General features: G+C 46.8%; 2 protein-coding genes across 4 annotated transcripts; one reads left to right on the forward strand and one right to left on the reverse strand.

Annotated features, from left to right (window-relative positions):
- Window positions 1–62: 62 nt before the first annotated feature.
- Window positions 63–1,783, forward strand: LOC146254481 (uncharacterized). Of its 3 annotated transcripts, none has more exons than XM_084676183.1 (4): window positions 63–351; window positions 436–1,068; window positions 1,312–1,511; window positions 1,619–1,783. In XM_084676183.1, the coding sequence occupies exons 2-4, from the start codon at window positions 445–447 to the stop codon at window positions 1,767–1,769; spliced, it is 975 nt and encodes a 324-aa protein (XP_084532309.1). In that variant the 5' UTR covers window positions 63–351; window positions 436–444; the 3' UTR covers window positions 1,770–1,783. The 3 variants fall into 3 exon arrangements, with proteins under 3 accessions (XP_084532309.1, XP_084532310.1, XP_084532308.1); XM_084676184.1 differs by having other exon boundaries at window positions 662–1,068; XM_084676182.1 differs by having other exon boundaries at window positions 63–1,068.
- Window positions 1,776–25,934, reverse strand: abca7 (ATP-binding cassette, sub-family A (ABC1), member 7). Its single transcript, XM_084676181.1, has 49 exons — window positions 25,831–25,934; window positions 24,579–24,681; window positions 24,198–24,291; window positions 23,634–23,775; window positions 23,391–23,518; window positions 23,046–23,164; window positions 22,616–22,810; window positions 21,951–22,043; window positions 21,208–21,445; window positions 20,695–20,834; window positions 20,318–20,434; window positions 19,645–19,842; window positions 19,212–19,417; window positions 18,624–18,800; window positions 18,200–18,422; window positions 17,491–17,712; window positions 16,981–17,185; window positions 16,637–16,750; window positions 16,185–16,356; window positions 15,965–16,096; window positions 15,390–15,529; window positions 15,042–15,179; window positions 14,700–14,920; window positions 14,563–14,620; window positions 13,818–14,020; window positions 12,949–13,081; window positions 12,181–12,326; window positions 11,817–11,941; window positions 11,509–11,601; window positions 11,022–11,217; window positions 10,536–10,630; window positions 10,404–10,436; window positions 10,201–10,306; window positions 9,925–9,999; window positions 9,640–9,809; window positions 9,016–9,193; window positions 8,649–8,764; window positions 8,266–8,410; window positions 7,783–7,906; window positions 7,543–7,672; window positions 6,884–7,007; window positions 6,653–6,715; window positions 6,380–6,486; window positions 5,914–6,055; window positions 5,326–5,460; window positions 4,995–5,098; window positions 4,475–4,567; window positions 3,992–4,241; window positions 1,776–3,818 (listed from the first exon to the last, which is right to left on the reverse strand). Exons 2-49 carry the CDS (start codon window positions 24,642–24,644, stop codon window positions 3,207–3,209), a joined length of 7,236 nt encoding a protein of 2,411 aa, XP_084532307.1. The 5' UTR covers window positions 24,645–24,681; window positions 25,831–25,934; the 3' UTR covers window positions 1,776–3,206.
- Window positions 25,935–26,557: the final 623 nt, after the last annotated feature.

A 26,557-nucleotide genomic window follows, 5' to 3' on the forward strand; every position in this document is an offset into this window, starting at 1 on the left:
ATCGAGGCTGTAGAATGCCTGGGCAACGGTGTTTGGCCCCATTAAGAACACAATCCTGTGCAACACATGAAATAAAATGTCACACAGAAATGACAATTTGTTTAAAACGCACATCCTGTGAAGAAAGTGATACTGTTGTAGTAATTAGTAATTTAAACCACCTAATGATCTTGGCAACACCATTAGGCCTACAATTTGGGTCAAGTTTGTAAACGTTTCCATAACAGCAGTTTTACTGATGTCTTACAGAAGTCAATTTGGGCTGTTAAGCAGCAACAGTTGGCGAAAGAGTGCTGTTCCCGTTCATGATGTCCAGAATAATAGTGTGGGTATTTGTAATCTTTCCTTCAGGTATGTTACATTTTTTTGTTGTATAAATCCAGATTTATCCAATAGGCTTAGGCTAGAATGTGGACTCATATACAGTGTTTACAGACTGGCCTAATGAGCAAGGACGACATGGGTGCTGAATTCTGCGACACACCACAACCGTGTGAACTTGTTGTGGGTGGAGTAAAGTATTCTTGTAAGAAGAGTGCCACAAAATCAACTCGTTGTGAAGTTACCAAAAATCTCAAATCTAAAAAGATGGCCTCGGACACATTAGAGACAACAACAGCGCTGAAAATCTGTATTGATTTATGCCCCGTTTTGGCTTCAGCTAAAGAGACGGACACAGAAGAGGAAGAAAATACTAAAGACTTTGAAAAATCAGTGTGTGGCACAAAGGAATGGACTAGGATCCCAATAAAGCCTCGACCGCCGCCAGGAGAAAATATAAAGATAACCAATCAAAGTCTAGAATTAGATAGAGTCCCACAATCGGTCAAACCTAGGTTACTACCGCCTATAAGTAGACCATCCCTTATTCGGTCAACACATTCAGACAGCTTGGCTCCAGAGCCTCTAGCCCACACAACTACCCTGCCACTGATCAGTGTCGCGAAACAGGATGCTTTGATCAAACCTTATACCAAGACTGGCGCTGAGCACAAAACAGCACTTCCAAGGATTAAGTTGCAGGATACTAGTCCTCTGACCATGTCTGGTATGGAAGGACACAGACAAGTAAGAACACCTTCAAATCAAAAAAAAAAAAAACATTATTGATTACTCACTGATAATTTATTTATTTTTTATTCACAATTCTGGTGTTCTTATAATTATTTTTAGGGTATTTCAAGCAATTTCACTAGTAGGCTACCCCTATCTGAATGTCTGGCTGTTGATGCACAGTAGTCTATCTCACAGTTGTAGGGAATAGATGTGATACAAATATTTTGTTGTTGTTGTGTGTTTTCATAACCCCAGAGGTCACCTCAGTTTTGCCTACCTGAGATCTCAATGTCCAGTATAGAGTCCCTGCTGCAGCGAGTGACAGAGAGACTGAGAAGAAAAGACAGGGAGAGTGATAATGGAGGGAGACTTGCCTATCCAGACCATATCATGACCAGTAATCTGCTATACCTGAGGGATAAGAGGAATCCACCAAGAGGAAACTACAGATGGGAGTAAGAAAGAATAAAATCGTATGACGAAAAATAAAGTTTTGCTGTAATAAGACAATTGATTTGTGACCTTAAATCAACTTCCAATACTTTTTATACAATGTATACAGGGGGAAAGGAAGATGCCCATCGTCAGAGTTCAAGCTGAAGGAGAGCTCAGAGACAGCAGAGCAAGACCACACCTCACTCTACATGGGAGTAAAACTGCCCGTCATCCTTAGCATGGCCAAGAAGACTTACTGCCACCAAAGTCATTCATGAAAACTGTACATTTAATTATATTTTATTCATCTGTAGAACAAAATACTCAGTCTTTATATTTCCACAACTATATACTACTATGTTGTCAGTATATACATGTACTAATATATACACGGATAATATTTCAATATTTCAAGTACAGTATGACAGCCAAGCATAGTACACAGAAGACAACCATACATTCAGTAGTATATTGCATATATTCTACACATGCCTATCATTATTGTAACCATTTCTCCAATACTGTGCATTACAGTTGTATCTGACTTTTGGATTTGCAGTAAACTGTTTTGTGGGGAGGGGGGGGGGTCAAGTACATAGTTTTTTGATTGACAAAAGCATAAATAACTGCTGACCTGATTCAACTGTGTTTCAGGGTCTGGTACGTGTCTGACAGATTCATTTCAATTATATACATTTACAGAGCAAGTTTGTTTACTTGCAAAGTGCAAAAGCGTATATAAAAGCATTTAAAATAATTGCTCAGTGACATTTTCCCCAACCCTGACATAGGCATTGTAAAAAAAAAATTACAATGCATTTTTTGAATGTAAAATAACTAAAGTGCTTGTGGCAAATCTGTAAAAAAAAATAAAAAGTGCAATACTTCAAATGAAAATGTTGATGGACATGGAATGGAATTGCTAATGAATGTATTTAGTGGACAGCTTGTGTGCTGCATTTCTTAATGAGTTCTAGGAAAATATGCAAACGTATGAACATTGATTAACGTTGATTTGATTGACTACTCTTTTTTTGGTTGGTGTGAATATGACTTAACATAGTCGTCGAGAAACCAAAACACATTCAAGATTAAGGTAAAAGAAGATGAAATTAAACAAAAACTATAATAAGATAAGCCATTGACCAGTCCCATGGAAATGCACAATAGTATTTAGGAGTATATTCAACTCTTTAGGAGGTATTGTACTGTAGCTGTATTAGAGAGTGAAAAAGGCACCAAAGCTAGACTGTAGAGGAGTCATCTGGTAGCATCTTCCTTTTCCAGAGAACACAAGAGGAACACTTTGCGTCTCTTGCTGAATTCCATTTGTATGTTTTTCTTTTGACACCATTTCCAGTGAGATTAAACATTCATCAATTTGGAGGTTGGGATGCAATGCGTAACGCGATTCCCTATTCGACATAGCACACGCTCATTTTCATGTCATAATCTTTTTAGTCTTTGGACTTTCTTTAGCAGTTTCTGAAAAGATCCCACAACAGAAAGCTTGCAAAAACATCACTCAATTTCCTGCACCGTACCTTGTTTTCCACAGAAAATAACAACAATGTCCAATGATTCTACAGACAATCTGGTCGTGTATGTTCAGAACATTGGGGAATTCACGAGGGAGCGAATGTCTTAATACAAAATGGAATTCAGCCAAATTTCAACCATACTTCTTGCATGTCCTCATACGTTCCTGGTCCCCTTTATACCTTGCTCTCTTGAGTGTCGCTCCCCACTAGGAAGAGAGCGGCGGGATCTTTAGCGCTTGAGCTCCCTGCTGCTCTCTTGGACCCGGTCGTGGACGTCCTGCTCTCCTCCCTACCCCCATCGCTGCTGCTTGACCCACAGCTGACAGCCTGGCTCGTCCGGGGCTTCTCCTCGGACGCTGGGGGTTTCTCCTCGGGCTGCGGTCGGCTGGTCATCGCCACGCTGCTGTCCATCACCCCGTTGGGATTTCCTTCTTTAGATTTCCCCTCTTTTGATTTGCCCTCCTTCGATTTGCCCTCTTTAGATTTCCCCTCCTTTGATTTGCCTTCCTTCGATTTGCCCTCTTTCGATTTGCCCTCTTTCGATTTGCCCTCCTTTGATTTGCCCTCCTTTGATTGGCCTTCTTTAGGTTTGCCGTCCGAGGATTTGCTGTCCGATGATTTTCCTGACTGGGGAGCCTTGTTTGTTTGAGTTGGTTTGTCCGTTGGCTCTGAGCGTGCGGGAGAGGCCCCACGGCTGCTGTCACCCACTGCTGCAGCTCCGTTGTTGACGATCACCTCGTTGAGTTGGTCGTCATCGCACTGCTCTTTGGCAAAGTTGACAAAAACCTGAAGAAAAAAATGGGGAAAAATAGTTGCAGTCCATTGCAGAATACCTACAATGACTAAACACTGTCGTAAACAAAACAAATAATACTGTAGCCTTATGTTACATTGCTGTTGTCCAACATATCGAGCCAAGGCAGATTCTTTTAAACTAGTCCCTTTGAACCCGACGTTACCTGGTCCAGCGTGGTCTGTGAGACGGAGTAGTCTGCGATGCCCAGCTCCTCGTGGTTGTTGGAGAGCACGTCAAAGACCCGCGCCAGGGAGCAGATGTGCGAGGGCAGCTGGTACTGCAGAACGTTCTGGTGGCGTTCCTTCAGCTCAATGCCGGGGAACGAGTTCTTGATGTAAACGTCCACTGGACACGGGTTCTCCGGAGGCTTGGTGCTAGCCAGACGCAAGATGACGGTGTAGCCATCGCCAAACCTGAAACAGACACGACACACGAGAACGTCATGGGATTGGACGTTTTGTAAGCTTGGCAGGTTTAGGATGGGTCTGAATAATATACTCAGGGATTGTAGATACCCAAAACCTCAGGTCTCAACATTAACAACGGCATGGTGCACTGAAGGAGATTCTCTTAAAACGGTGTGTGTTTGTGTGTGTTACATGCTGTCAAAAGAGTTCCCCCCCGGGGAGCCCAGCGTGTGACGTACCTGTTCTTGAGGTGCTGAACAGAGCCGAGACACTGGAACCTTCCGTTCACCATGATGGCCATGCGGGTGCACAACGCTTCACACTCCTCCATGCTGCATACGACACAAGGAGAACCCCCTCCGTCAGCACATTTACATGCACACTAATATAACTGGGGAGTCAGGTGGCTGAGCGGGTAAGGAATCGGGCTAGTAATCAGAAGGTCGCTGGTCGATTCCCGGCCGTGCCAAATGACGTTGTGTCCTTGGGCAAGGCACTTCACCCTACTTGCCTCTGGGGGAATGCCCCTGTACTTACTGTAAGTCGCTCTGGATAAGAGCGTCTGCTAAATGACTACATGTAAATGTAAATAACTGTATTATTCCAAATGTGATAATATTCCGAATACGATACGGCCATGTAAACGGCATTATCCGTTTGAGTATTTTGAATGAGGCCATATTCCAAATGTAGCATTTTCAGATGAAAACGTGGGATGTGTGCCCTTATTATTCAGGATTATGAAACACCGCCCCCTACCTGTGAGATGTGAGAACGACAGCCCTTCCCTCCTTGGTGACACTGAGGATGCAGTTCCACAGGAACCTCTTGGCCTTGGGGTCCATGCCTGTGGTGGGCTCATCCTACACACAGTTGGCGTGGTTACAAGAGGCATGGATCAATCATTGCGTAAAGATCTTTGACACCACCTTAACCATTAATGATAACTTAGATTGTGACAGAAAAACAAAGGCATATTTCAACCCCTGTCCTTCCTTTACACTTCTACGTGGGTTTGATGTGAAACGGCTGAAACTAAACAGGCCCCTCTCCAGAAGCAGTGCTGCCTGTCTCACTGAGCTCCACCCACCAGAAATATGATTGGAGGAGCCCCGATGAGAGAGATGGCTGTGGAGAGCTTCCTCTTGTTGCCTCCGCTGTATCCTCCGGCCTGCCGCTCAGCGTACTGCGTCAGTCCCAGCTTCTTCACCCCCCACTGAGCCACCTGTGAACGGCGACAGTCCCATTTTAACAATCTCATCCCAAAAACCTCCTATAGTCAGTACCGTAGTTACAAAATGAAGAAAGAAAAAAAACAAAAAACAGATGAGTATATAGACTATATAGGGAGTCAGGTGGCTGAGCGGTTAGGGACTTAGGCTAGTAATCTGAAGGTTGCCGGTTCGATTCCCAGCCGTTCATAATGACATTGTGTCCTTGGGCAAGGCACTTCACCCTACTTGCCTCGGGGGAATGTCCCTGTACTTACTGTAAGTCGCTCTGGATAAGAGCGTCTGCTAAATGACTAAATGTAAATGACTATATAGAATATGTTCATCAGTCTGATTCCACGCATGGTAAGCAATTATTCTTTTTAACTGTAAAGTATTCGCTGCCAACCAGGAAGTACAGCGTGGAATTAAACAAACGCTCATAAACCGACTGCTTTGGCTGTCACCTTGGAAACGTGTTCCTCCGATACCCCTCGAAGACGGGCGTAGAACTCCAGGTGTTCACGTCCGGTCAGCAGGTCGCTGATGGCGTCAAACTGGGGACAGTAGCCCATCAGCTGGTGCACCCTCTCCATTTCACTGCTCACACTACGGACAGGGAAGGAATCACACAGCATGACCAAATACTTGCTGGTCAACTTGATTTATTGATTGTTTTGTGGGACAAGCACAACATTTGACGTTAAATTAGAACATAAAAAAAAAACCATTGCATGCCAAGGACATACAACAGGAATCTACTGTGATTGGCTTGAGGATGGCATTAATGAGGTCTCTACCAATCCTATTTGACAATAGACATTACGCGATTCTAGAATGCGGTCCAACTACAGCATTTGGCCAGAGGTCATGATGTCAAAAGGATCGATGTGAGAGTGGCATTGAGCTTGTCCAATCGAGCCCGGTGGTTACCTGTGATGGCTGAGGAAAGCCTCTCCATTGGTGATGGGGGTGTCTCCTGTCAGCATGCGGAAGGTCGACGTCTTCCCAGCCCCGTTAACTCCAAGCAGGCCAAAACACTGGTACACAGAGGCGGAATAACAGCATGTCACACCCATGGATAACACAGTAGCATGGCCACACACTGCACATACTTGTGTGAAACACTGAACTGTACAATAGTTCATGGTACAGTTTGTGGGTGATAAAGTGTTGGTGTCTGACAGGACACACTCAATGTCTCACCTCACCACGTGGGATCCCCAGACACAGTCGATCCACAGCCGGTTTCTTTCCAGCTTTATACACCTGCGCCACAAACATCTTTACACAACTGCACCACAAACACAACAATGACGCATTCCCAACCCACAGCGAGATGAAAACGTGAACTAACCACAGCGCACAGCATTGCTGCCAAGCCCAAAGCCCCCAGTCCCGAAGATGCTATAATCTGTTTTGGAGTTGTCACAGTACCTTGCTCAGGTCCACCATGGTGAGGATGTCGGCCTGGGCCTTGCCACTCTTCACCCTCTCTCTCTCCCTGGCCACGTCCTCATCCTCTGGGCCCAGCGGAGGCATCTCAGGCTCAGACCACGGCCTGGAGGGACACCAAGACATTTACATCTGAATTTGACTTTTTATTTATGGAGCATACTATGTCTACTGCAGGGGCAAATCTAGGTTCCCACTTTTGGGGGGGGGCTAAACCCCTAGATAAAACATTATTTTTCCTGTGACCCAGCAAAACAAAAAATGTAGACTTAAAATATCAAAACTATATATATATATATATATATATATATATATATATATATATATATATATATATATATATATATATATATATATATATATATATATATATATATATATATAGTAATAACCTTTATACCATTTATTTGCACAGCAATTCCTATAATGTTTTCTATAGGTATTGCTATGTAGTTGCATGGTAGTGATTATAACCTTAATGTAAAGTGTACAGAAAAGTGAAAATCAAAAGTGCACAGTTCTAACAGCTGTGGTTGGTGTGGTTGGTGCCAAGGAATTGTTCTGTACTCGATAAAGACTACAGAGGTTTTGTGCTGGGCAAACCTCAGCACCCCCTAGCCTCTTTTTCCAGCGGCCAATACCTGCAGCTAAGGAAGAACTTGTACTGTAGCAGTATGGTGAAGATGAAGAAGACAAATCCTTCAACCGCCATGGCAAACAAGTTCTTCCCCACAAAGTCCCACTCCAGAGGCTCCCGGTTCTGCTTGGTTCCTGTGGAAACACAGAGACACGCTGGTGACCTACGAGACAATAAAAGGCAGCCGACTGTATTACTGATGTAGTGTTGATGTGAGGGATGGGATATAGAGGCTTTTACACACCCAGTCTCAGGAAGGCATCAGCCATGGCCTGGTTCTTGGCCATGTCGATGAGGCCTCGGCCCAGACAGAAGTGAGGGAAGATCAGAAAAACTTTCTTCAGGATCCTGTTGACTTCATTCAAGTGCTGAAAATCCGACAGACAACGTATTGAGCTCAAGATGAGATCAGAACAAAATATATGTAAAAGTCAATCAAACAGTCGCACAACTGGACTACAGAAAAAAAGGGGTTACATTTACATTGTCTTTAGCAGACACTCTTATACAGAGCGATTTAGAGTAAGTACAGGGACATTCTCCCCGAGGCAAGTAGGGTGAAGTGCCTTGCCCAGGGACACAACGTCATTTGGCACGGCCGGGAACCGAACCAACAACCTTCTGATTACTAGCCCGACTCCCTAATCACTCAGCCATCTGACCCCTTATATGCCTCCAAAGTCAACCACACCTGCGATCAAAATAAACAACAAATAACTGAGCCCACCTCGTCAACAAACAGCTCCAAGACAAAGGTGGCGATGCTGCCATTGATGCCAATAAAGAGGTTGATGGAGGTCAGGACCACGTAGGCAGTACTGGGGACGGAGAAGATGAACGATGCTGGGTACATGAGAGGTGTGATGGACCAGCTGAAACACAGCGGAAAAACACACAGCACCATTAGCAACACCCTCAATAACACTATTAAATTAAAGAAAGCTAAATCGTAGTGATATCACAGACATTATATGGATGGATAAGACACTGGGGGACTGAAATCATGTTGTCAATGTTCAATCTGTATTCCATCTACAAGCTTCAACGTTGCTATCTTTTAAGCGGTGCGTTATAGTTGCAGGTCCCAGAGCCAGCAGCCATCTTCCTTACCCATACAGCAGTAAGAGAAGGACCAGAGCGGGCAGGTTCTTCTCCGAAACGTAGGACTGCTGCTGGAAGCCCATGAAGATGAGGACCACCATGGTAGCAGGGACAGTGTAGTTCAACTGGGAGGGGAGGAAGGAAACGACACTGTGACAAACTGTCATGTGAGGAACCTGGTAACTATATCACTTATAGAACTATATTAATCAATAATGCAAATTATTATACATCATTAGACATAAAATGTGAGCTTGAGCTACTTGCACATTTTTTTCCAATGCAGGTTACACTGCAAATGGCTAATAAAGTGAATCTGAATATAGCTCCAGGGGATCCAAGTAAAACTACTTGTAAATATAATTAAGTGACTAACCATGTCCCAGGTGAAGTTGGCGAGCCAGTAAAGAATAGGTTTGACGCCACTGACAAATTGGAGGTGCTTGGCCTTGCTGACCCGTTCCTCAATCAGAAACAGCACGAAGCTGGCCGGAACGAAGGACATGGCGAAAATCACACAGATGGACACCAGTACGTCCACTGAGGTGGTCATCCTGGAAACAGGTGTGGGGTCAGTTGAATTAATACTGCTGCACACTGTCTAAAATGTTTAAGTGGAAAGGGACTTTTTTGTCATCTTTTAAATAATGATAGGGTAAGGGTGAGTGGTATTATGTATAGGGGTATTATTCTTGAAATCTGAAACTGGAAATACCAAGCAATTTCTTAATCTAATATTTGTTATAAATTCATGCTCACGCATCACTTTAGAGCGATTCAAACTATGAGGTGTGGGCAGTCAAACAAAGATTCAAATAGAGAGGGGACTGAACACATTCAGCAGTTTAAACTTGGGCTTAATGCAACAAAAGGGCTCTTTATAGAAAGAAAACAGTGGATTGAAAGAGAGAGAGGGAGAAGGAGAAAGAGAGAGAGAACAGAAACCGTGAGAGAGATAGAGAGAGAGAGAGAGAGAGAGAGAGAGAGAGAGAGCTCTCACATGGCCATCTCAGTGAGTTGCTCCTTGGTGAGGTTGAGGGGATGGTTGAATGCGGTGATGCCATGCCTCATCCTCTCCGGTCCGTGAGGCAGGCTGGCACGCAGCAGGCCGTTGTTCATGACATTGACGAACGATGTCACGGCATGCCAGCCTTTGTTGTTGTACCACACCTGGAGGGGGAAGGGCAGTAGTTAAACAAAACCCAGACAGTGACGCAAATAGCCAAACACACACAGAGACACATATTTGCACATGAAGTGCAATGTATCCTTTGTCACCTCTCACCTTCACGTTGTTTTGACTGTTCAGTCCACTTAGAAACTCTGGAAGTCGACCCAAGAGCAGGTCCAGTGAGGTATTCTGTCAAAACAGATATTCTGTATAACACATACTGTAAAACAGATGGAGAACTGAAAGAGAGAGAGAGAAAGAACGAGACAGGGAGACAGCGAAAGAAAGACAGACTGAGAGAAGGAAACAAAGAATGAGAGAAAGAGAGAGAGAGAGAGAATCAAAACCCCGCCGGTTGAAGAAGTTGTACAGCCCGGTGACTCCCCCTACCTGTGCTACTCTGTAGCGTGATCTGACAGACGTCACCGAATCCTGGATGTGGTGCACCTGCGGTAATGCCTGGCTGGCTTGCCCACCCAATGAGAAACCCCCGTATCTGGAAACACAGGAAGTCCATAGGACACTCGTGTTCACAGAGCTGACACTACCGTGATGGCTGTTTGTACTTTGTATAAGAGTTGATTTCAGCTCACCTGAATTCGTTGACCCACTTTTTAGTCTTTAGGCTGAAAGGAGATAAAAGATGGTAAAACCGTCAAGGCAAAGGCAAATCTGTGAGGAAATCACTGAAGACTAGCAGTGATGATGAGCAACCAAGCAAGCACCTTTTCTTTAGGATCTGAGGGTAGGTCTTGACCAGGTAGTCAGATATGTTGCGGCCAGTCATATTTTGCAGTATGTCACCAGTGAATCTTTTAATCTGTGGATGAGACAGCCAAATCATTCGAATACAAAAACAAAAACAATCTAACATTCAGTTGTCTTAAATTAGCATTTACATTTAGTCATTTAGCAGACGCTCTTATCCAGAGCGATTTACAGCAAATACAGGGACATTCTCCCCGAGGCAAGTAGGGTGAAGGTTGGGAATTGAACTAGCAACCCTCTGATTACTAGTCCGATTCCCTAACCGCTCAGCCACCTGACTCCCTATTTAAGTATTTTAGGTAAGGAGTAGTCACATGAACACACACCACAGTGCATTCCCACCCGACACACTCAACATAACCACACGGAACACCATGAACGTCAATAAAATCACAGGACATAATAATAACATGGACGTCTTTAATAACACGAGTGTCTCTGACCTGTGGAGGGGGCAGCCCCCCGGCCCCCTGAGGGCAGTCTGGCAGCATCCTCCGCACATCCTCCGTGCTGCACTGGCAGTGAGGAGAGGGCACCTCTCGGCTCCAGTTCCCTTTGTTGAACATCCGCCAGGTGGAGAAGGGCACCTGGGGGCGCATGTACATGGAGCCCTGCTCCGCCACCTCACACTGGTCTTTCCTGCAGGGAACAAACGGAGCCCGAATGCTCACTCCTTATGGCTAAGCCCCCCCCCCTCAATTTGCCATGGTTGTGATCCGGTTCTTTCAAATGATTCGCAACAAACACAAAAGGGACCACTAGGGATCTTGAGGATTCTTTTGACGGGAGCGCGTAATAGGTTTTGGGAGAGTGGTTTACTTATTTGTAAGAGTCTGATTTCCCTTTGTCGTTGGTTCTGGAGAAATCAGATAACGTAGACTAGGAGGGATCAGATTGCAGGTTGTGAATGGAGAAGAAGATGGGCCTTACTTGTTGTCCTCCATACACTTAGTGCCAAACCCTGGTCCGTCCAGAAGGGCATCCAGAATATTTTCCATAGCAGGATTCCCAGGGGCATCATTACTGGAGAGACAAGTGTATCACTGTCAAACAGGACAATGACGAATTGTGTTTAACAAGCATTCAGGAGCCAAATCAAATAGCAACTGCCGTTTATTCGTAAAACTAACAAAAGACCATTAAAAGATAGCAGACCTTTTAAAAGATTCATATGAACAATAAGGCCAACAAGGCCTTTGAAAGGGTAACTATTTCCTGTCAGGGACCCTGTTCAGTACCTGAAGAAGGTGTACTGTTCACCGTACATCCAGGGCTGCAGCTCAAGAGCAGGATACTTCCCAAACGGAGGAACGACCAGGCTGAACAGAAGAGCGATCAACACAAACACAGCAGGAAGCACGATCTGAAAGACAGCATGTAGCTTTCAGACACCTTTCACAGAGACAGACTATAACTTTCAGTATCCTCTTTGCTTCCAAGTTAGCGATAGAGAGCATACAATACAGGCAAGTTGGCAATAGTACGTGTCAGCGTCGTACAGTTGAATACAAGAACAGTTAAGAAGACGACTCGGTGTAATAAAACCTTTGTTTTGCTATTTCCTAGTCATTCATCTGCGGTTTTATTCTTGTTCAAGTCTACCTGAGCAAAGAAGCCTCTGCGGCTGCGAAGCGCGTACAGCCACCTCTTAACGAAGAGAGCCCGCAGCTGTTGCCAGGTCAGCCACCAGCCAGTCAGAGGGACCCCTCCTCTTCCCTCTCCACTCAGCAGGTCCGTCTCCTGGGGCTCTGCGAGTAGGGCGAAAGGACAACTCACGTCATCTATGTCTAGGGGTGGTTATCGCGGCTGAATGACTGGGTCAGATGGAGTGGTGAGGGGAGAGGAGAGATAGCGTAGCGTCTGTTATTTGGTTAGCGAAGCTAGCGAGGCAGGTTATTGGGCCCACGATGTTGTGACACTTTGGGTACCTTGCTTACGAGGTCTTTTCCTTCCTGGCAGCAGTGCAGAGAGAGAGAGACAGTTTGAGAGAGACAGTTAGAGGGAGATAGTTTGAGAGAGACAGTTAGAGAGAGACAGTTAGAGGGAGACAGAGAGAGACAGTTAGAGAGAGACAGTTAGAGGGAGACAGTTAGAGGGAGACAGTTAGAGGGAGACAGTTAGAGGGAGACAGTTAGAGGGAGACAGTTAGAGGGAGACAGTTAGAGAGAGACAGAGAGAGACAGTTAGCGAGAGACAGTTAGAGAGAGACAGAGAGAGACAGTTAGAGAAAGACGAGGTGGACTGGGGTAGGGGACGGCACACACGAGGACGCACAAGGACGTTTGTGAGTGGAAACGTATCAGGAAACGAAAAGGCATGTTTTTCTCATTGTGTGTTTGTGTGTGTATGTGTGTATGTGTGTGTGGGTACCTGTCTCTGAGTCCTCAGCCGCCCCACCCAGCGGGGCCTGGCTTGGGCCCTGGCTTGGCGGTGTGCCAGCCTGCCTGGGGTTCTCCTCTGGGTCGGCGTCCACTCCCGTCTCCTCGGCCACGCGCAGGAAGATCTGCAGCATAGCACACGTCCACGTTTGCAGCACGCACAAATATCTATCTATGCTACGGTTAAGTAACAATAACTTTTCCCTTTTCCATTCCATTTACTGGAAATGCTGTAGTGGACTGTGGTGCTTTACTTTACCTAGCTAAATCATGAAGGTACAAAAAAGAAGAATTATCATTTGAATCGTAAACAAACTCGGTTAAATATCGAGTTTAGTGCCAGAAGCGAAAACAACCTTTCACGCCGCAGCAATGACAGATCAATGCGTGCCGAGGTCAGGAGAAGAGAGCAGAGCCCTGTGAATTAAACGGGATCCATCTGGCCGTGGAGGTGATCTAAGCACATTACTGTCACAGCCACTTCACAAATACACCCGTCCTGATAAACCCAGCTTGATCTGGATAAGACTGAGACACTACACGTATACAAGGGTCAAGGGGGTTTTATAACATTCAGTCCAGGACACTTTACCAGAGCTGATTAGGTAGTGGTCGGGTTCAAATTGTGGCTGTTTTATTTATATAATCAAGTCACGATGGGGATAAGAGAGAGTGTTTCTGTGTGCGCGTGTGTTTGTGCGTGTAATGAGGCTTTAAGATCCCTTGCAGTGAATGACCTTCTCACCTGTGTGGATGCATGGAGGATTCCTTATGTGCCTTGAAGTGACAGTGTATGAGTGTGTGGGTGTATGCATGTGTGTGGGTGCGTGTATGCGTGCGAGTGTGCGAGTTGTCCCTCACCTCCTCCAAGGTGGTGTCAGACAGGCCGTAGCTGGACACCCCCAACTCCGCCTTCCTGTGTTCCAGCTCTGTGAGGAAGATGGCCAGGCTGCTGTCCTCTGCACAGACCTGGGGCAGGTTGATGACCGCCTCACGCCCCAGGTCCTCCACCAGCCGAGCTCCCGGGACATGTTGCTGAGCGAGGGCCAGTAACGCTGCCAGGTCTGGGGGGGAAGAGTTTTCGGAGAGTTTAATTTTCTCTCTTCTGGTCGTCGTTTTAGGCTACCTAGGTTAAGAACTGGTCATGCCAGAGATTTTTTCATTCCTGTGGCTATTAGGAACCTAAATTCACTTGGCTGACATCAAGATGTTTTGAATTAATTAATTATGTATTTATTTCCTGCCAATGGCCATTACTGTCCCAATTGGACCCTGTCATGGGGTTTGGGGGAAGGTGTGTCTCTATTGTGTGGTGTGTGTTGTGTAATATTGTTGGTATTTGGCGCTGTTCTGTGTTTGTGTATGTTTCTGACCCCTGCTGCACACTAATTTCCTTTTGAAGGATAAATAAAGTTGAAAGTTGGGATTGTGGGTCAACCGGAGATTTAAAACGATCACCTGACTGGTGAATAAATGCTGTTAAAAGCCAGGCCGGGTGGAAGGAGAAATTCCTCCATACCCGAACCATTTTGTCTGCTCGGGGTTTTAGCTGGGAGGAGTTAACAAAAACAATATTAGCCGGGGGAACCCGGAGTGTGACACTGACCATAGCCGCTCACATCGCTGCCCAGTCCTGTGTCATCGCTCATGGACGAGTCGCTGTCCTGGAACACAAGACGGTTTGGGTTTCAAAAGCACGTCACGTTAAGAAGGTCAGGAGTTCAGAGAAGGATGAGGATTCACCTTGGTGAGAGGGGGCAGCTTGTGAGCGCTGGCGCTGTTGGCCGGCCGGGTCTCCAGTCCCTCCTTCTTGACCACGGTGATGTAGTAGCCCGTGCCCAGGCGGGCCTTCAGGAAGAGGGGAGAGCCGCAGCAGCACAGCCTGCCCTGGGAGATGATGGCGATGCGATCCCCCAGCAGGTCGGCCTCGTCCATGTAGTGGGTGGACAGGATGATGGTGCGGTCTGACGGAGGGGGAGGCAATATCCCACTTAAACATGTAGTATATTTTAAATTATATACTATTACTATATTATATACTAATCATTTATTGCCCCTCTTTGAGGAGAGTAAGACGCGGCTGACCCTTGCGGTACTTGAGCAGCAGGTCCCAGATGCCCCTTCGAGAGTAGGGGTCCACCCCGGCCGTGGGCTCGTCCAGGACCACCACCTTGGAGCCCCCCACGAACGCTATCGCCACCGACAGCTTCCTCTGCATGCCCCCTGGGGAGGAGAGGGGTCCGAGCAGAGTACACAAACACCAAGTCAGCTTCCCCCATGACTCCCTGGGGCAATGGGGTCAAGACAATGTTTTTTTTTTTTTGTGGTTGTAATTTTATAAATGTAATGTAAAAAAATAAAAATTGATGAATGAAAGAGTGAATATCAAAATATATATAAATATATGAGTCTTAAAAAAGAGCAGGGAGTTACCGGACAGGTTCTTGGTCTGCTCGTGGCGCTTGTGCAGCAGTCCCACGTCCTCCAGCAGAGTGTCTGTCTCCTTCCTCACGTCCTCCCCAGACATGCCCTTCATGCGGCCGTAAAACCACACGTGCTCCTCCACAGTCAGGCTGGCAGCACCGAGAGGGGAAGGAGAGGAGGAGGAGGAGGAGGAGGAAACAAGTCATGCCACAAACAGGAAGTCCAGTTAGTCTTTGACATTTTGCGATACCCGATTCATCATAAGAGAAAGCTACGCTGATGATCGAAAAATAACAACCTCATGAGGCTACAGTTGAAGACTGACACCATCTCCAAAGAAGAGATAAAGTGAAAGAGGCTAGGCAGTACATAACATTTACATTTAGTCATTTAGCAGACGCTCTTATCCAGAGCGATTTACTGTAAGTACAGGGTCATTCTCCCCGAGACAAGTAGGGCAAAGTGCCTTGCCCAAGGACACAACATCATTTGGCACGGCCGGGAATCGAACCAACAACCTTCCAATTACTAGCCCGATTCCCTAATCGCTCAGCCATCCGACCCCCCATGCAGTAGGCACCTACATGTCAAAGAGGACATTGTGCTGGGGACAGACCCCCAGAGTTCTCCTGATAACGTCCATGTCCGTGCGGATGTCCATCCCCTTGATGTACACCGTCCCAGCAGTGGGGGGGAACAGGCCGGTCAGGATGGACCTGCCAACGGGACGGCACAGTTGTTGTTACAAAAGGTCAGCTCTTGGTTAGACCCACTTGAACCAGTTTAGAGACCAGTCAACCTTACATGGTGGTGGTCTTGCCGGCACCGTTGTGACCCAGGAAGGAGGTGATTTGCCCCTCGTAGAACTTGAGGTTGAGGTTGTTGACGGCTAGCTTGGCACCCTGTTTGTAGATTTTGACCAGGTTATGGATGGCCACTCCCAGCATGAGGTGTGTAGGTTCCGGTTCAATACGATCTGTGGACAGGGAACAGCTAACTGTGGGCGAGTTTCAATTTTCACTCTCTTGTAACTGTAACCTTCATCTCACAATTCTCTGTGTAATGCTCCTTAACAATCACAGACTCAGGCTCACCCATCTCTGGCAGAACAACTAAACACAAGACAGGCCTCACTTTTTGACCCTTTCAGGACATTTCATGTTCACGAACAATACGTGAAATCATTTAACTTTCACATTCAAGTTCAGGGTTCATTTCCCATTTGTAATAAGTACAGGTACATTGGAGTGTGTTACCTTGGTTGTTGTCTCTGGGTACGGGGGGGAGGGGCATGCCAGCCTCCAGGGGAATCCCACCCCAGTAGTTGAGCTGGAAGATGAAGTACCAGGGCCTGGGAATCCCAAACTCCCCTGAGACACACAGCAAAACGCTCACTATCGCACCTTTCACATTCAGATATCTACCACACACGCCAACTTATAACTAAATTCAAGGGAATACCATTCATTCCTATATTTTCCTTTGTATGTCTAATATCGCCGTATACTAAATATTTACAAATTTGCTACACAATACACCACATTACGAACTACACCTAATATATTCGAGACATATGCAGGAACCCACATCGACGTCTTACCTGGGAAAACGGCCTCGATGTACCAGGCCGCAGCGGCGTAGAGGAAGGCGTCCACGTACAGGAGGACGATGGAGGTGGTGAAGTTGTACGTGTCTCCCTCCGTGGGGCTGGAGCGCAGGTTGAACCACTGGATGCCCACGCCCTGCTCCTCGTACTGGGAGAAGTACTCGCAGCCAAAGCCAAAGGCCACCGGGGAGAAGAAGCTCTGCGGCGGAGGAACAAGCGACAGTTGAGACCTCCATTTCTGCGGCAAGTATCGAGAGCATCTGAGGCCCGTTTTGATCCCCGGGGGGGGGGTTCTGAAGTCTACTCTGGCACTTACATTTAGCAGACGCTCTTATCCAGAACGACTTACAGTAAAGTACAGGGACATTCTCCCCGAGGCAAGTAGGGGTGAAGTGCCTTGCCCAAGGACACATCGTCATTTGGCACGGCCGGGAATCGAACCGACAACCTTCAGAGTAACAGCCCAACTCCCTAACCGCTCAGCCACCTGACCCCCATACTCACAGCGAGGATGCGGTGAGTGGTGTTGAGATGGTCCCGCCAGGCCACACACAGGACGTAGGGCAGGTAGAGGGCAAAGTAGATGAGTCCCCCGCAAGCGGCGGCGAGGTTGGCCCGGGAGAAGAAGGTGCTGATAAGGAAGCACTGCATGATGGTGGCGGTGGCGAACGCTGTCAGGAAGAAGAACACCACGGAGGGGTCGCTGTAGGGGAGGATGTCCCCCCACTGTTGGAAGGAAAGGAGAGGAGACGAGACGAGAGGAGGGGAGAGAGGAGAGGAGAAGAGAAGAGGAGCGGAGAGAAGAAGAGAGGAAGGGGGAAAGAAGAGAGGAGGGAGGAGAGAGAAGAGAGGAGAGAGAAGAGGAGGGGAGAGGAGAGAGAAGAGAGGAGAGAGAAGAGAAAAAAGAGAGAAGGGAGGATAGAGAAGAGAGGAGAGAGAAGAGGAGGGGAGAGGAGAGAGAAGAGAGGAGAGAGAAGAGAAAGAAGAGAGGAGGGAGGATAGAGAAGAGAGAAGAGAAGAGGAGAGAAGAGAGGAGGAGAGGAGAGGAAAGGAGGAGGGGAGAGGAGGGGAGGGGAGAGGAGAAGACAGGAGAGGATAGAGAAGAGAGGAAGAGAAGGAAGAAGGGGAGGTGAGAGGATAAAGTAACAAATCAGACCCATGAGACCGTAAGACGAAAAGCGAGGTTTCTGGTGGGTCTACCGTCCCCCCTCACCTTGAGCAGGGCGATGAGCAGTCCAGCGCTGATGAGGAAAGGCACGAAGCTGCTGATGAACCAGCTGACCCACAGCGTGCCCGTGCCCAGGCCCATGATCCTCATGGTCTCCTTCAGACGGGCCTCCTTCTCGTACACCACGCCCTTGATGATCATGGCTACCGAGTAGATCCACGCCAGCGTCATGAAGAGGGGCAGCGAGCGGTTCAGCACGCGCAGGAAGCTGGAAGGGGGGGGCGGGGGAAGGTGGGGGCGGGGGAAGGTGGGGGCGGGTAGGCAGGGGCGCGGCGGGGTGATTTAGGAGGGGTGAGGCGAGATGGGGGGGAAAGGTTCGAAGGTTAGCGGAAAAGATCGGAGGTGGACCGCTGGGTGAAATGAAAAAAAGGAAGGAAAGGAAGAACAGGGATCAGCCCTCGTCACTTACACGTCATCCACGTAGCAGGGGTAGGGCATTTGCTGCAGGTAGATGCCCGTGGTCTGCTGCGTGCCGCTCAGAACCCGCGACACCGCCCGCTCCACCAGGTCCTGCACGTACACAAACCCTCCCCAGATGTAGCGCATGTCGTTGAAGGGGTCCGCCGCAGGGCCTGGATCCCAGAACCTGAGGAGAGGAGTACAAAGAGGGTGAAAAATGCTCTTATCCAGGGCGACTTAAAGTACAAGTACAGGGACATTCTCCCCGAGGCAAGTAGGGTAAAGTGCCTTGCCCAAGGACACAACGTCATTTTGCATGGCCGGGAATCGAACCAACAACCTTCTGATTAATAGTCTGATTAATAACACTCCCTAACCGCTCAGCCATCTGACCCCCCAGTAAGACCTAATCTTGTACTAACCTGTCCTGTACTAACTGGCGGGACCATCTCAACACTGTACTAACCTTGTACTAACCATTGTTTGCTAACTCGGTTAACAAACAACCCAAAGCTTCCATAAACACACACACAATCACCAGCTATCACCGATTTAGCCGACTCACAGCGACGGCATGTCCAATCACAGGTATGCTCACCTGTCCTTGATTTTGTTTGTGCGCGTGACGTCATCGATGTCCATGCGGATCTTGTAAGTGACGTGAGGAGGGAGGCCGGTGGAGGAGGAGTTGGGGAGGAGGAAGACGATGCCTGCCCAGAACTGCCTGTCCTCCAGGAGGTCCAATGCCCTCTCAATCAAGGCCCCCTCTGACGCCACCCCCTCCAGCTTGTTCAGCGAGAAGCACTGGAGAACAGGACGAGAGCAGCAAGAGAAACCAGGAAGGATACTAACATGAGGCTTACGGATTTAGTTGCAGCTCTTAATCACAGTCAGTTATTTTGTGTTGATGATTTCACCAGGGATTCTTAAACCCAGGAACTGGATTTGTTAACCCAGGAACTGGATTTGTTAACCGAGAGACTCTCCAGGAGCTATGTTGTTTGCCATTATAGCTGGGCTTAGCTGTGCACCTGTGTGACTTGAGCGAGGGTGGTGATGGTGCTGTTCACGTCGTTGTACACGTCCAGCCAGGTGGGCGGAGCCCCCTCTTTCCTGGGGGCGCCGGGCGGCGGCGTGGACAGGAAGCGAGCGATACGGGAGGCCGTCCAGCTGGTGTTCTCCAGACGCAGGTTGACCAGCACGGCCACCTCCGGTCGCTTCAGCAAATCCTGTCACACAGGGAAGGCAGGGCGCAAAGAAGTGCAGGAAGGACTTTTAGGATAATCGATAAAGCGAGAAGCGAACCAATATGCGTGCCATGGGTCTTATACTTAAAAAACTTTTTTTAAGAGTCAACCTTTTTTTGGAGTAGATACTACTTGGAAAACTGTATACACCGATGTGTAACTGAATAGTGTACAGTAACACATTCAGATTAGTACAAGATTAGCTCTTACTAGAAAAGCTGAAAGTGTCGTCACACAAGGACTCTATAGATAGAAAAGGGACAAGCTGGCACAAACATTGCCATAAACAGACGTGACTGTAGTGAGACACGCTCTCTAGGAAAACAAACCTCTTGGCCCAGCGAGTGGTCAATATTTTGGGCTTCAATGTGTTTGCGTTTTCGACACACAATTAAGATTGTTTTCGATGTCATTGTTATTCGCGGTTAGCATTAGCAATCTACTCAAAGTGAAATACCTGCAGCAGCTGAATCTCAACACTGCTCTCCATGTAGGTCCTAATACGAGGTCCCACCTCCATCCAGGCACCGTTCAGGTCCTCCAGAATCTGCAGATCCTGAAACGTCCTGTTTACCTACGATAGGAGACAGAGAGGTCAGGGGTCACTGAAAGATACAGACATTTAATAATGGCGAAATTATCTTTTGTATTCTTATAAAGACATCCGTTTCCTTTCATAGGGTAGATCCTTATAGAGGAATACAGATTGTGACCATTCAAGTACTGTATGTATCTCCAGTAAGAAGCATAGCCATCACAAAGAGACTGAAACAGTATCTATGGAAGGCCACAGAGTTGAGAGTGAATGGAGGCAGAGAAAAGAGGGATGAGTACCTCTTTCATGACTTCCTGAATTGCAGGGGTGTCAGGTGTGTACAGCAGCTTCCCGATGAACAGAGGTTTGATTCCTCTCCACACAATGCGAGACAAGGGATTGGACTCCAGGTTCTGGATCATGCTCTTACAGTATGGGGCTGGGAGGAACCAAAAGCACAGGGTTAGTAGTAAACAACATTTGTTTCTAAGTCGTAAAAAAACTTTTGACACAATTATTGTTATATAAACATTACTATTATGACTGTCTACTACAATGGTTCCCAACCCTGGTTCTCAGGGAACACCTGTCCTGCATGTTTTAGATGTTTCCCTGCTCCAACACACCTGATTCAAATGAATGGTCATAAGCAGGCTCCTGCAGAGCTGGCTAACGACCCATTCATTTGAATCAGGTGTGTTGGAGCAGGGAAACATCTAAAACATGCAGGACAGGGGGTCCAGAGGACCAGGGTTGGGAAACACTGGTCTAGAGGGGAAATAAAAATTGTGGGCCGTAGAAAAATATCTTACTGGTGGTGTTGTCGTCGTCCATGTCGGTCACCTCAGTGCCGTTCTTGCCCAGGAAGGACTTGATATCGTTGTCCTCGTACCAGTTGAGGGAGGGGATCTTCTCGCCTCCAACCTCCGGGTGTCCACACATGATCCTGGAGAAGGCCCTGAAGCTCTGCCGGGGCACGGAGGAGCGGTTCTCGGGCGACAGCAGCCGCAGCTCCGCGTTGAGCTCCACAAAGCTGGAGAGAGACGAGAGCTGGGGAGGAGGAATGGAACAGACCAGAGAGAGGAGGACGTGGAGGACACAGGAAACAAAAGTGTGTGTGTGTGTATGTGTGTGTGAGCGGGAGGGAGGCCAAGAGAGATGTTGGGAAAGATAAATTGATGATACAGAGAGAGAGATAGAGAGATAGAAAGAGGGAGAGAGATAGGTGAGAGAGATAACAGAAAGTGGAGATGAAACATTAATGGATTTTCCATCATGCTCTGTATACAGCTACAATTCAGTTAGCAGGTCTGCTTGGCAAGGCAATTAGAGAAAGATCTAGCCAGAATGGACTATAAGTAGTAGCCTTTACTGTCACGTTGAAGCCAAAAAGAAAATTACAGTATCTGACCAATACTACTGATCCTACTTGAACAATACTACAGCGAAACAAAGCAAATATAAAAATAAATTTAAAAAATCTACTTAGCTAAAAATAGACCTGGGATTTATATGAGAAAAACGAGAAGAAGGTCATGAGATGTTTTCCACTTACGTCATCCATGATGACAGAGAGCTCCTGGGACACATCAGTAACTGCCCGGCTGATGACCCTCAGGTCTCCGGCATTGGCCCTCAGTCTGTCTCTCTGAGGGGGGAGAGGGGGAGGTCAATCTTAATGTCTACCTTCGTCGGAATGTTCACAACTTCCGATGGCACCACACACTTGAGAGGTTTTGTGTCGTGTTATTCGGCTGACAGTATAGCGTGTGTAAACAAATGTGATTGTACGTGATCTAAATTTCTACCAATGAAACCCAAGACCAAAAGACACAAAACATTCTAATAACCCTGCTTTGGGACCAGTCTGAATAGGGTACATCTGAAGATTCACAAGAGAAACCCTTGTAAAGCTGCCAAAATAAATTGTTTAAGTGGGAGACCGAAGACAAGACTTTGTTTGTTCCCTAGTCTGACTCTTCATCTGTAGTCAACAGCTTGAATAGCACTCTGTAACTTAATTGTATTTTGTGTCGGCCTAGACTATGGAAGACACTACCTACAGTTGACAGTATGCAAAACAGCAGGCTGATTGATACACAAGGACTGGTACTGGCTTCAGTACAGCAGTTGATTTTCAAAATGTCATCGTATTTCTATGCCTTTAAGGGAGAACTCTGGGACCAGCAACTGGGGACTTTTTCCATAACTGCCACTGACCGTGAAGAACTTAGTGAAGTCGAGCTGGGAGAGGAAGCGCTGCTCCGCGTCCTGCAGCGTGTCGGACTCTAGCGCGCACAGCTGTCTCTGCAGGCCCTGCGACTCCTCCCCTTCCTCTGCGCTGAGGAACTGGCCCAGCACGCTGGCGTTACACACAATGTCCTTCAGCATCAGTCCCTCTCCCGCCAGCGACACCTGTGGGAACAGACACGCAGACGTCAAACTTAGTCGTCGGAAGACACCGCAAAGCGAGTAGAGAGGCTCTTGTCTGACTGCAGGTGCAGACGAAGCTTGTGGCTTGGAGGACTGCGTCGCCTATCGTGGCTGCTAACAGCATCACAGGGTATCTAGAAGCCTCTTTGTGGCAGGCTGAGTGTCCTTAGAAGCTCCAGTAGTGAGCTGAGGTGGGGGAGAGCAAGTTGCTGCTTACCACCTGAAGGTTAAGGCGTGACTTCAACAGCTGATCCACAGCACTTGGAGACAGACCATTAGTCCGTAGGAAGTCCGAAAATGTCTCATTGGCTCTCAGGTATTCCCCCACAGGTAAATCTGTAATATAAACACACAAAGCAAGCTATGATGCACACAGGATGTGCTGTGGAGCAACAAGGCATTGGAGTTCTACTGCGCTGCCCATGAAAAGAGGCATTTGGGTGGAGTCTTGAGGAGACTGAATTGCTTGGACTCAGGAGCATATCACCAGCACTTAAAGACATACACATGAAACACACTTAGTGACATCAGATCAAACACGGGGAAACAGAGAGATCCGTACTTGGCCAGGCTTCTGGCCTTTCTCCCAGCCTCTGGACCGTCTCCAGAAGGTTCTGGAAGCTTGCAAAGGCGGTCTGGTTCCCACTGTAGGACAGGATGGTCTGAGCGTCCACCATGAGCCGAGACAGTCTACGAGAGACAATAAAACACAACAAACACACAGTAAACACACAATAAACCCCCCTACAGAGTACAGCATCCGGCCCCGCCAACGCCCCACTTGGCCCCCGTGCAGTGTACCCACATGGAGTTATCAAAGTTTCCAACCCGCCCCGGGGTCTCCCCTGGGGTGGGGCTGTGGAAGCAGGGGTTGTTGATGTTGCAGACGATGCCCTGTATCCAGGGCAGTGTGCCGGCTGAAGGAAGGGCTTTGTTGGGGAAATGACCTGGAATTACAGAGAACAACACAGAACATGCCTGTTCAGTGTCTGATCTGAGACTTGGAACTTGGGTAACTGAGCTTAAGCAGGCTTTCTCGTGATGACAAGATCGGTCTTTCTCGACACCATATATTTGTAGCGTGAAACAAACGTGAGCTCCGTCGAGAGGGAGCTCACAAACGCACGTAACCCTCACACTGGGCCACAGCCTGCAGTGTCGACAGGTCAGGGCGGAGCATGCCAACAAGGTCTAAGAACAGAACAGGCTGGGGAGGGAAGAAAAGAAAAGGGTGCGCAGATTCACTCTCACGCCAAGCGAGCTAATCAGCTTAGCGAGGCTGTGGTGGGGGCCACCTGAGACGGCAGAAGGGGGGGAAGGGTTGGAGCAAAGGTTTCAACGACATTAAGCAACATACGGAGGTACTCACATTGACTCTGCTTGTAGGGGCGGTGAGAGCGCCGCACAGAGATGAGGATGAGGAAGAGGAAGAGGGGCCAGAGCAGCTCGATAATCAACTGAATCTGGAACGGGAGGAGAAAATATCAAGTCACGGCTGTATAGCGACTTTGATGCCTACCTTTGATCTCTGGTGAGCTCACGCCAGGCCCCTCACTATAAAGAGTTGACATATGGCTACACAACAGTTGTTTTGTTAGCGTGCTTAACACAACGCTAGGTTCACAAGGCCTTTTAGAGAATACAAAGCTCATTCCAACAGAAAGATACATAAATATTTGTTTCTTTGTGCTTCAAAACATCTACACAACGTGTGGCTCACAGTCATTCCAGACCGGACCAGACCACTCACCTTGTTTCTCCTGCGGTGGGTTATGTTCTTCCAAAGCAGGAGACAGAGTTGGGTACAGATCCCCATATCTTACACTGAGATCTTAACGGGCCATAGTGCTCCACTGTAGTAGAACCAGGTGCAGAAGAGCACATTAAACACAGATTTACATTTTTACCTACATTGTTTTTACATTTAGGTTCAAAACACATAACCTTCTTTCTTTCTTTCGGATGACCATAGGAGAAAGAGTAAAATAAAATGACAATGCTTAAATCTTACTGTTGCTATGGTACTAGGTAGTAGCCTAATGCACATCAGTTAGACACTGCAGTCATGTCCTTGGGTAATTAACGTGAGGGACCAGTGTATGGCAGCTGGCAGTCTCTCAACTCAATAGGGAGTCTGAAGATACTAAAAGATCAAGACAGCTTAATCCGGACAATAAGTAAACTCTTCCATCTCTGCCTTCTAGGATTATGTTACATCAAACTAAATTAGGCCTGATCACACATACTCAAATATATTGTAGTGGTTGTGGTCTTACAGTACCAAAACCATCATATGAATGACTTGGCATTGATGTTCATTGTTTCTGTAAAGCAATTCAGAGGAGAGGATGATCTCCTCAAGACTCCCCCATGCTTAGTTGACCGTGCAATCCTTCTTACCTCTATTGGCTTACGTGACTGAGATTTCAAAATTAACATTTGGTAGGCAAACATATCTACCCACAGACAGTAGCCTACATCCCGTCTACAGGAAAATGACAGACATTTGCTGTGAATAAGTTTACATTGCCCTGGTCTTGGGTACCATGAGGAAGTAACAAAACGTACCACAACAGGAAATGTTTTACATAGTCTACACACCAAATACCATTTAATTTAACTGCACTGGAATTCGTGTAAAATACTTCGCAGCTGTACATTGAGAATGTATGGTAGAAATACTTGTTTAATTCATCCATAACTATTTAGTTTCACTAACCCTGCATTTTCAGTACAAATAGTTTTAAATTCTAGAATTTCCTTTAACATTAATTTCATACAAAAACCAAGGGTTGTTAGATAAGTAGGTTATGTAGCCTATCCGGTTATGCTAGGTATCTTCAGCATTAGCACCTGTCATGTACTGTACGGGGCTGTACTAGAGATGCTCGTGTTGGCTATGCTATGACAGAAAAACAAACTGCGTACAGACGCGGAAAATGAATGATGTAATACGCTCCTGACAAAGCCAACACTTTTGGAAATGTAGGTCTTATACTCACCTCTGTATGTCTGATTGTACTCCTTTTTATACTGTGTAAATGTCCCAAATAAGAATGTCCGGTCCTTCATTGACCTAAACTCTTCATTTCTCAGTATAGTGTTGTAATTGGAGATGCATTCTAACAAATTCCCGCCTACTAATGTTGATTGGTAAAGAGAGGATTACAGTATGGCGTCACAGAAACCGGTTCCAACTGTGGTTGGTCAAATAACCGTCAATTATACGTTTATTTTGGTTTGCTAATGCAGCCGATTGGCCAGTGACAAGGGTAGCGCAGTGTTATGTATGTTTCTATTCAATGTTTTAAACATGGGAGTTTATCTCAAACAAATGGTTGTTAAATCAACCAAAGTATCAAAAGGCGATTGCTTGTTTGCTACACCAAAAAGGAGTCCCACATTACTTTCTTGGGCTTGGACAATGTCACATAGTTTCACATCAATTTATGAAATCAATTACCAAAGAGCAGATAGATCGAGCCATATAAATAATAGTTTTTATATTGCTCAGACCAAAGAGGTAACAATGACACTTGAATGAAAAAAATTACTCTTAGATTCAGTCGCTCGCTGCTATTTATTCGTTACGTTTTGGGCCTAAAGTTACACTAGGTCCATTGTATGGAACATACCTGATTTGATTTGGTATTGTTAATAATGCATTTCCGAGTATTCATTTATTAATTTTATAAATAATAAAACCATAGCAGAGTTCGGAGCAAAATA

This window comes from Hypomesus nipponensis, chromosome 16, assembly GCF_054491055.1.
Source record: "Hypomesus nipponensis isolate SF chromosome 16, ASM5449105v1, whole genome shotgun sequence".
NCBI classification, from domain to species: Eukaryota; Metazoa; Chordata; class Actinopteri; order Osmeriformes; family Osmeridae; genus Hypomesus; species Hypomesus nipponensis.

Bases quoted from the DNA above. Each gene is read 5' to 3' on its own strand.
- LOC146254481 (XM_084676182.1), top strand. From the start codon at position 409: ATGTGGACTCATATACAGTGTTTACAGACTGGCCTAATGAGCAAGGAC. The intron at 1,069-1,311 runs GTAAGAACACCT...TCATAACCCCAG, and splicing joins GTATGGAAGGACACAGACAA to AGGTCACCTCAGTTTTGCCT. The intron at 1,512-1,618 runs GTAAGAAAGAAT...CAATGTATACAG, and splicing joins AGAGGAAACTACAGATGGGA to GGGGAAAGGAAGATGCCCAT.
- abca7 (XM_084676181.1), bottom strand. From the start codon at position 24,644: ATGGGGATCTGTACCCAACTCTGTCTCCTGCTTTGGAAGAACATAACC. The intron at 16,097-16,184 runs GTAAGGTTGACT...TCCCGTTGGCAG, and splicing joins GCCGGCAAGACCACCACCAT to GTCCATCCTGACCGGCCTGT. The intron at 10,437-10,535 runs GTGCTTGCTTGG...ATCTCCTTTCAG, and splicing joins CCTCAGATCCTAAAGAAAAG to CCTAAAGACTAAAAAGTGGG.